At 34.6% G+C, this 9,845-nt stretch overlaps 1 protein-coding gene across 1 annotated transcript; it reads right to left on the bottom strand.

The window, feature by feature from the left end:
* Nucleotides 1–4,033: 4,033 nt before the first annotated feature.
* Nucleotides 4,034–5,258, bottom strand: LOC130966085 (uncharacterized). The gene is made up of 2 exons (XM_057890845.1): nt 5,148–5,258; nt 4,034–5,074 (listed from the first exon to the last, which is right to left on the bottom strand). Exons 1-2 carry the CDS (start codon nt 5,256–5,258, stop codon nt 4,034–4,036), a joined length of 1,152 nt encoding a protein of 383 aa, XP_057746828.1.
* Between the last annotated feature and the right edge of the window lie 4,587 nt (nt 5,259–9,845).

Genomic DNA, 9,845 nt, shown 5'->3' with positions numbered 1-9,845 from the left:
AATAACTGCCACTTTGATAAGATTAGCATTAGTACATAAAAAAATTGAGTGCAAATACTTAATTTTATAATGCACTAATTAATTTTGTTAAAGTGTCGGATATCATATATTGAATTAAAAGGGTAAACTTTGTGTTGTATTAAGTTAAATATTTGTATCATAAATTGATGACATGTTAGTTATTGATTGAAATTTTCGATTTGTTTATGTAAATCCTTAATAAGTGATATGTTTGTTGACGTTGCAGTAGTAATAATGTATTTCTAGTACAGTTTCTGTGGAAACTCTATTCTTGCTCGCAGAGCTTGGAAAGTGAAGTGAAGCTCACTTGTGTGAGAGAGAAAGATTTGAAAAATGAGAAAAGGTTGAACGGTAAAATGCACTAATTCTATTTGCTATAAACAATATATATACTTTATGATCTAAGGATGAAGTTTTTATATCTAACTAACTCTAAATGAATATATGTGCACAGCATGTGTGATGCCAATTAAACTAAAACTAACTCCAACTAACTTCTTATTAACTTAATTTGTCTTCTAGTTATCTTTCACTTTGATTACTCCTAATCACACCCTCCCTCAAGTTGGGAGTGTAGAAATCTATAAGTCCTAGCTTGGATTGAGCTTATGAAAAAGGGGTTGGAGCTAATGCTTTTGTTAGCACATCTGCTACTTGGTTTGCGGACGAAACTGGAAGCAGCTTAATCACACCCTCTTGAACCTTGTCATGAACAGTGTGACAGTCGATCTCGATGTGCTTAGTGCGTTCGTGAAAGACTGGATTTGAAGTAATATGGAGAGCCGATCTATTATCGCAATATAGAGTAATGGGATGCGTGAGAGGTTGTCCGAAATCGCGGAGAATGTTCTTAATCCAAACACCTTCACATGTTGCAACAGCCATTGCTCGATATTCGGCCTCAGCCGAAGACCAAGCCACTGTGGGTTGTTTATTACTTCTCCAGCAGATTAAGGAATCGCCTAAGAAGTAGCAGAAACCAGTAACTGATCTTCTGGAGTCCGAACAAGTTCTCCAGTCTGAATTGGAGAAAGCTTTGAGGCTGAGATTGTTGGAAGTAGAGAAGATGACTCCTTTGGCAGGGGCACCCTTCAGATATCTGAGAACATGTAATGCAGCCTCAAAATGTTTAGTAGTTGTGCAGTCTAAATATTGGCTCAACTTGCTGATTGCGAAGCAAATGTTGGGTCGAGTATTGGTCAAGTAAATGAATCGTCCAATGAGCCTACGATAGCTAGTAACATCAGGCAATGGATCACCTGAAGACTTAGATAAGTGGTGGTATAATCCATTGGAGTCGCAGCTGGCTTCGCATCAAGCAATCCAAATTCCTTAAGGAGATCAAGTATGTACTTGCGCTGGTAGATAGCAATGCCTTGCTTGCTTCTCGCTACCTCAAGACCAAGAAAAAATTTGAGCACCCCCAAATCCTTAATGCTAAATTTGGCATCAAGGAGCTGCTTGACCTCTTCAATTATTTTCAAGCAATTGTCATCCACCACCAAGTCATCAACGTAGACCAAGATACAAGTGAAATTAGAACCAGTGAGCTAGGTAAATAGGCATGTGTTAGCCTTTGATTGAATAAAACCAGTGGTAAGAAGGACTTGGCAAAGCTTTGGTGCCATTGTCGACTCGCTTGCTTCAGCCTATAGAGAGAACGCTGCAACCTACACACCATACCGGGAGGAGCTGATAAACCCAAAGGAGGTTTCATATAAACTTCTTCAGGCAAGTCCCCATGAAGAAAGGCTGTGTTCACATCAAGTTGGTGAACATACCAGCCATGATTTGCAGCAAGAGTGAGTAGAATCCGCAATGTAGTAAGTTTAATCACAGGGCTAAAAGTGTCAAAATAATCAAATTCGGCAGTTTAAGTAAACCCCTTTGCCACTAATCGAGCCTTGTGCCTTTCTACGTCGCCATTAGGCTTGAATTTGGTCTTAAAGACCCACTTGCATCCAATAGCCTTCTTCCCATGAGGAAATGATGTTAATTTCCATGTTTTGGTTTCTTCAAATGCTTTCAATTCATCCATTATAGTCTACCTCCAAGAGTCATGTTTGATTGCCTCCTTATAATTTCTAGGTTCTATACTGGTGGAGATAGCCAAATCTAATGCCTTATTTGTTGGTGATAACCTGTCGTAAGAAACATAATTGGAGACAGGATACAATGTTGATGATTGAAGTTGCTGCTCTTGAGCAATGACTTGCAAGCATTGAAAATCTTGAAGGTATTTGGGAGGATTTTGGGCTCTACATGATCTCCTTAAGGCATGTCTTGTGGCAGTGATGTTTAAGTCAGAAGCATCAAGTGACTGTGAAGCTAAATGTGGTGAATAAAGTGGAGTGGATGCATAAGGTTCAACTTCTAAAGGTGCAGGGGTTTTTAGAACAGGTTGAATATGATCTAAACTAGATGCATGTGTGTCGTGAGACTCTGTGAATAATGGTGCAGGCATTGTGGATTGTGAATGATTATTATTGCATTCTTCAAAAACATCTGAATATGTATGAAAGTGAGGGTTTGGAAAAACATGGGCAGATGTGGAGTGGCTAGTGATAAATGGAAAATATTTTTCATAAAATTGCACATGTCTTGATAAGAATATCTCTCAAGTGTTAACATCAATTAGAAGGTAGCCTTTTGTTCCACTTTTGAAACCAAGAAAAACACATTTTCGTGCGCGCTTATCGAATTTTCGTCTATGAGAGGTCAAAGTGGAAGCAAAAGCTAAACAACCAAAGACTATAAGATGATCAAGTGTGGGTAATTTCTTATGTAAAGCCTCAAAGGGGCTACTCTCTTTCAAAGTAGAGCTAGGGACTCAATTAATAATATGGACAGCATATGCTATTGCATAGTGCCAAAAACAGTTGGGGATGTTTGAGGAGAAAATGAGAGCTCTAGCCATGTTCAAGAGTTCTTGGTGTTTTCTTTCTACAATTCCATTCTGCTGTGAAGTTTCAATACAGCTAGTTTGCTGCAAAATTTCTTTGGATTGATAGAAAGAAGACATCATAAACTCAAGGCCATTATCTGATCTTACACACTTGATCAACTTGTGCATTTGGGTTTCAATCATCAAAATAAATTGTTGTAGGAAACTTCTTGTTTCAGACTTGTTTTTCATAAAAAATAGCCATGTGAATTTGCTTTTATCTTCTACAATGGTGAAAAAATATTTATACCCTCCTATGGAGGGGCTTGCTATTGGTCCCCAAATATCCACACGTATGAGATCAAACAGGTCAGTTGATTCAGTGTTACTAACAGTAAATGGCAACCGTTTCTGTTTGGCAAAATGACAAGATTCACAAGGAAAATTTGAGTTTGTACTTTTAATGAAAGGAAAAAACAGATGCATTTTATTCATTCTTGAAAAAGAGAGATGACCTAATCTACAATGCCATACATCATCAATAAGAGAAAATGAATGCTGGGTATCTTTGCCTATTGTACTATTATGTGGTGAACTATCTAAAGCTTGGTCAACTAAATTTACTGACTTGAAAGCATGTGCAGCATTGGGTGGCAAGTCTAGTGAAACTATCTTAGCAGCTGGAATTGGTTTTGTTTTCAATGTGTACAAGCCATTGTGCTGATCAACAATTCCAATCATCCTCGAGGTAAGTGGATCCTGAATCTCGCAATTATGTGCGTTGAATGAAAACCAACAAGATAATGCATTAGTAGCCTTAGAGATTGAAATTAAATTGAATTGAAAAGAAGGCATGTATAACACATCACTCAAATAGAAATGTGTCAAAAAGAAGACTGTGCCACATAAGGTTGTCACAGCTTGTGAACCATTTGGCATTTTAATCGTTACTGGTTTAATTTTTCTAATTGAATGAAAGTGTGTAATAGAAAAAGTCACATGAGTAGTGGTTTCTGTGTCTAAAACCCAATCATGTGAGCTCAACTCATGATTAGAAGTTGAAAGGAGATGAAATGTACCTGCGGAAGGAGCAAGCACAATTGCCAAGTTTCCATTATGAAGAGGGTCTTAATGCTTTTGAATTAAGGCCATAATGGCCTCTTGTTGCTTCTCAGAAAGCAATCCATGAAAATTAACATTCTCTTCCTTATGGTTAGAATTGTTGCTGTCTTCAGTGTTCATAGCAATCATGTTGGCAGTGAAGCCATTAGACTTGCTCTTGCTTTTATTGTTCTGCATATGTGGCGGGAAGCCATGCTTGTGATAGCATGTGTCCACTAGGTGACCTGATTTGCCACAGTGTGAGCATAATTTTGGAGTGCTTCGACCTCTTTCTCTGCCTCTACGCCCTCTCCCTCTTCCTCTATTATTCGATCCCGCATTGGCTCCATTATAGTTACCATTGTTCCTTTGATAAGTGTCAAAGGCATTTGCATTAGCATCGGTGCCAATGTTATTTATTATTGCTCTTGGTTCTAGGTCTGTCGTATGTGACATTTGCCTTTCTTGTTGCAAAAGCATAAAGAATGCTACGGCAATATCGAGGAAAGGTTTCATCAGCATCACTTGTGACTTTACACCAGCATATTGTTCATTGAGCCCTCTAAGAAAGCATATTACATGTGTTTGAGATCTATATTCTCTAATTACTCCTAGTCCACATATGCACTCTTTCGAACACTTACAATTTGGAATAGGTTTAATTTCCTCCAGTGCTTCCCAAATACTTTTCAACCTAGTGAAATAAGAGGTAATGGATAATTCACCTTGTTTTGCAGTGAACAAATCTTCTTGAAGATCAGCAATTCTGAAGAGGTCTCCCTCGTAGAAGCGGTGCTTGAGGTCTCTCCAGAGTTCACATGCATTGTCGCACCAGAGGACGCTGTGAAGAATCTCAGGACTTAGCGATCCATGTAGCCATGAGAGGACCAAGGAATTGCATCGATCCCAAGCTTCAAACGTGTGATCGTTTTCTTCTGGCTTTGGCAATGATCCATCGATGAATCGTAGCTTGTTCTTTGTTTTGAGCGAAATCTTCACCGATTTCGACCATGAGTGGTAATTTTGCGTCGTCAAAGGAGCAGTTGTAGCGAGAGCGCTGGTGTCTCGCTTGGATGTACGTAGAAACAATTTGATTGATCTTGGGGCGAGTTCATATTCGAGCCCAATCTTGAGGATTTACCTTTTGCAAACTCGAAAAATGCGCCATCATTCGAGAGAAATTTTGAAATTCAGATGCTGTGAAGCCTCGCGCTTCTGGTTCCACCACTTCATCACGCACATTCGCCGCCATTGATGAACGATGTGTGCTTGATCCAATTCTCACCAATCTTCTCAAGATGAAGGTCTCACACCTTTTTGCAAGCATCCATGCTCACCGCACCATGTGGAAACTCTGTTCTTACTCGCAGAGCTTGGAAAGTGAGGTGAAGCCCACTTGTGTGAGAGAGAGAGAGAGAGATTCGAGAAATGAGAAAAGGTTGAGTGGTAAAATGCACTGATTTCATTTGTTATAAATAATATATATACACTATGATCTAAAGGTGAAGCTTCTATATCTAACTAACTCTAACTAAATACATGTGCAGCATGTATGATGCCAACTAAGCTAAAACTAACTCCAACTAACTTCTTATTAACTTAATTTGTCTTCTAACTATCCTTCACTTTGATTACTCCTAGTCACAATTTCTTTGAATTTAATTGCTAATTTCACAAATAATTCTTTTTACAGTATACATGATTATGTTATTTTTTTTTTGGTATTATATACATGATTATGTTATTATTTATAGGATGTTCAGTCCCTTACCCTATGATTTGATCTCAGTTTTCTACACAATACTCAACCAAATTATCAGTTTTCCTGTCTGTAGTCAACAACAAATGTGGGCATATATTTTCTTTAAACTTTCTGGCTCATGATTGGCCTATATTGAATTGAAGAGTGAAAGTAGCTGAGACCTAGTAGCAGCCAAGATAAGGCCATAAAGTAAATTGAATGGAGGACCCATAAAATTAGAAACTATTATGGTCCAATGGTGTTTGTGCACCAAAATCGTCCATGAGATTCTAATTGCATCAATTACATCCCTGAGATTAGAAAAATTGCACCATATTAATCCCTGATTTGTTTTTCTTTAACAACGCACTGACGTGGCTTGATGACATGGACATTTAGTGACACATATCACCTCATAGTTTGGCCACGTGTAACGATATGATGATGTGTTGGTCAACGACACGTGACATATTGACATGGATGTTTATGCCACGTGTCACAATGCTATTTTGTCACGTGTCAGATTGTGCCACGTATCACAATGCTATTTATCCACGTGTCATCCACTATGTCATTGTTATATGTGCACCAAATTGGTCCCTTACTTTGCATCAAATGACTTATTTTAGTCCCTGAAATTGAATGTCGTATACCAAATTAGTCCTTTCATTATTTTTTTCTCATTTTCTTTATAAATCTAAAATTTTCATTATATATTTAAATACACTAATTTTAGTTATATCTTTTCACAAGTTATTTAAATACAAGTGTTTTTATAAAATATTTTTAAAATTTTAGTTTTAATTATACATTTTTTTCTACAATATTTTATTGAAAAACTATATGAGATATTGATATTGATTTAGTAAAGAGTGTAAGTTAAGAATATAATAATATTTCTTAATACAATTTTTTAATATTTAACACTTTAATAAATATTTTAAGAATACTTAATAAGGCACTTGTTAACTAATATAAATTCATTATTCCCATCCATTTCAAGAATGTCTGATTTCCCATATAATTGACTTCTCACTAAATTAATAAGATAGATTTACACTGTCGATTATAATAATTTATTTTATCTATAACTTAACTAGACGGCTTTTTCATATATTACACTATTAATCAATATAAGTACTTACTGTAACCATGACTTGAACAATATTAAAACAGATACAAATAAACACAAGAAGAAATAACAAAGTTTTGATTTTAGTTAACATGTTCTCCAATGATACAAGTTAAAATTATTAATTAAAAAATTTATTATAAAAATTTGTATAATAAAAAATATAATTAAAATTAGTGTATAAAAAATATTGAGAATTTTAAATTTATTTAAAAAATGAGAAAAAATTGATGAAGAGACTAATTTGGTACACGATATTTAATTTCAGAGACTAAAATGAGTTATTTGAGGCAAAGTAAGGGACCAATTTAGTGCACATTTAACTAGGGACGGATTTAGAAATCTAAGAGTGGAGGGGCTAAAAATTAAAATATTGTATAATCAAATATAATGCTATATATTTAATAATAGATATAATTATAATTAGTTTTTTAATTAAAAAATTAATAAATACTTGTCAAATAAAAGAATTATCTCAGTTTTTATAATTTTTTCATAATTTTTTATGATTTTACATCTAATAAAATATAAAATTATATATTGTTAAATATTTTGTTAATTAATTTACTTTATTAAGTATTTATGTGACAGTAAGTTATTTTTATATTTTATATCATTAAAAAATATATTTAATTACTCTATTAGTCCTCATAGTTTTACAAAATTTTTAGTTAGATCCATATACTTTGTTTTCTTTTGATTGAGTCCTGGCACCAAAATTTTTTTTAATTGAGTCCCTACACTTTTTTTCCTTTTATATGAGTCCCTACACTAATTTTTTTTAGTTAGATCCCTATAAAATTAAGCCAATTACTGCTAAGAGGGGACCTAATTGAAAAAAAAATTGGTGTAGAGTCCCAATTAAAAGGAAAAAAAATATAGAGACCTAATTGAAAATTTTGCAAAACTATAGGGATCAATAGAGTAATTAAACCTAAAAAATATAACATAAAATAATATAAGTTAATTGCATTAACAATTTTGTTACGTGAATTTAAAATATATTAAAATATTTTTATATAATAATAGGGGAAAAATTAATTAAAAAATAATTAAAAAAGAAATAACTAAATAAAATTAGAAAAAAATAATATTATCATAAATAATATTAAAATATTTTTTACATAATTATAAATGTTAAAATTAATCTTAAAAAAATATAAAAAAACTCTAAATTAAATAAAAAATACAAATAATATAAATATATGTAGAGAAATTTAAATCCTAATACATAAAGAATAGTAACTCTTTTTATTATTACTACACTATTAAATTTTACTCTATACAATACATTTATTATAATAGTATATGAGTGACAAACCCCAATTTGACGGTTTGTTTTGTATTGAAATTAGAATATTTTGATAACCTTTTGTCACATTTAGCCTAGAAATTAGCATGGTTTTGTTATCTCTCCCTTATTTGTACTTAAGTGTAAAAACATGCTTTTTAAGCCTTATTTTGATGAATTCTAGTTTCTCTTTGATTCCATAAGATGCCTTGATATGTTTGCTAGTAGTTCCAGGATTGAAATAGGCTAGGCATGGATCAAAGAAAGCAAGGAAGGAAGCATGCAAGTGGAGAGAAGCATAAAAAGTCAAAGAATTGATCTCGGCCAAGCACGCGTACGCGCACAAGGCGCTCGCGCGCACATCGCAGAATCAGCCAGGGACGTGCACGCGTACCGTGCGCGCACGCGTCGTAGTCCGCACGTGATTCCTTTATTGCAGCACGTGCCTGGCGATTTTAGGAAGGTTTCAACAACCAACTTTGGCGCCAAAATGCATATAAGAGCCAAGGATTGAAGGGGATTGATACACATTCACATCCAGAGACTAATTTTAGATCATTAGATAGATAGTTTTAGTTAGTTACATTTGTAGAGAGAGAAACTCCAACTTCTCTCTAGGATCCATCTTTATTTTCTCAATTCTCAACCATTCCTTGGTGAGATCTATTACAACACTCAATTTACTTTGTTCATGTTGTAGATCCTCTTCTCTAATCTCAATTAGTGTTTGTAATTGTTCAATTCTTGTAGATCTTAGGTTTAACTTTGTTGTTTTGGATTCTATTGATTCATTGAAGATCTCATTTTCGTTGTTGTTCATTGTTGATTCTTGTTAATCTCTTGTGTTGAATTGCTTTGATTCTAAATCTCTTCTCAATTTTACTATGTCTTTCATTCTTGCCCTCCAAATGTTTGAGAAAATGCCAACTTTAGATATGGAATAGTATTCCCTCACTTGGCCTAGTGGTTGAGTCATTGGAGACACTTGAATAATGGATGTCAATTGTTGATTAAGAATTGAGGATTGCTAATTGACTTAGAGTGCACTAAAGCTAGACTTTCCTAGGGTAAGACTAGGACTTGTGACTTGAGTTAATTACTTTATTTGACTTTTCTCTATAATTAGGGGTTAACTAAGTGAAGCAACACTCCTTTGTTATCACAATTGAAGGAAGCTATAGTGATGGGACTTCCAATGTTCAACCTTGGCCAAGGCTTTTAATATTGATTGATTGTTGTTTTCTTTTATTCACACTTTTATGCCACACTCTTCAAGCCACAAAAAGACCACTTAACCAATACATGCATCCTTGTAGCATTCCTAGGGAAGAACGACTCGGGACTAATACTCTCGATTATAGATTGTAGATTTGTTTGATGATGGATTTTGCGTCGGTTTAGACTATACTACGATTGATCACTTGATAATTTCTATACCGGCAAAAATTCATACGTTAATGAGCTTTTAAAATTTGTTGGGGGGGCCTCATCCCTGCATTTAATGATGACATAGTGGATGACATGTGGACAGGTAGCATTATGACACATGGCATAATCTAACACGTGGCAAAATAGTACTGTGACACGTGGCATAACCATCCACGTCAGCATACCATGTGTTGTTTACCAACACGTCATCATACCATTACATGTGGCCAAACCATGAGGTGACATG

Source organism: Arachis stenosperma, chromosome 3 (assembly GCF_014773155.1).
Source record: "Arachis stenosperma cultivar V10309 chromosome 3, arast.V10309.gnm1.PFL2, whole genome shotgun sequence".
NCBI classification, from domain to species: Eukaryota; Viridiplantae; Streptophyta; class Magnoliopsida; order Fabales; family Fabaceae; genus Arachis; species Arachis stenosperma.
Note: the sequence above shows the minus strand (reverse complement) of the source record. Positions and strands in the feature narration are given on the sequence as shown.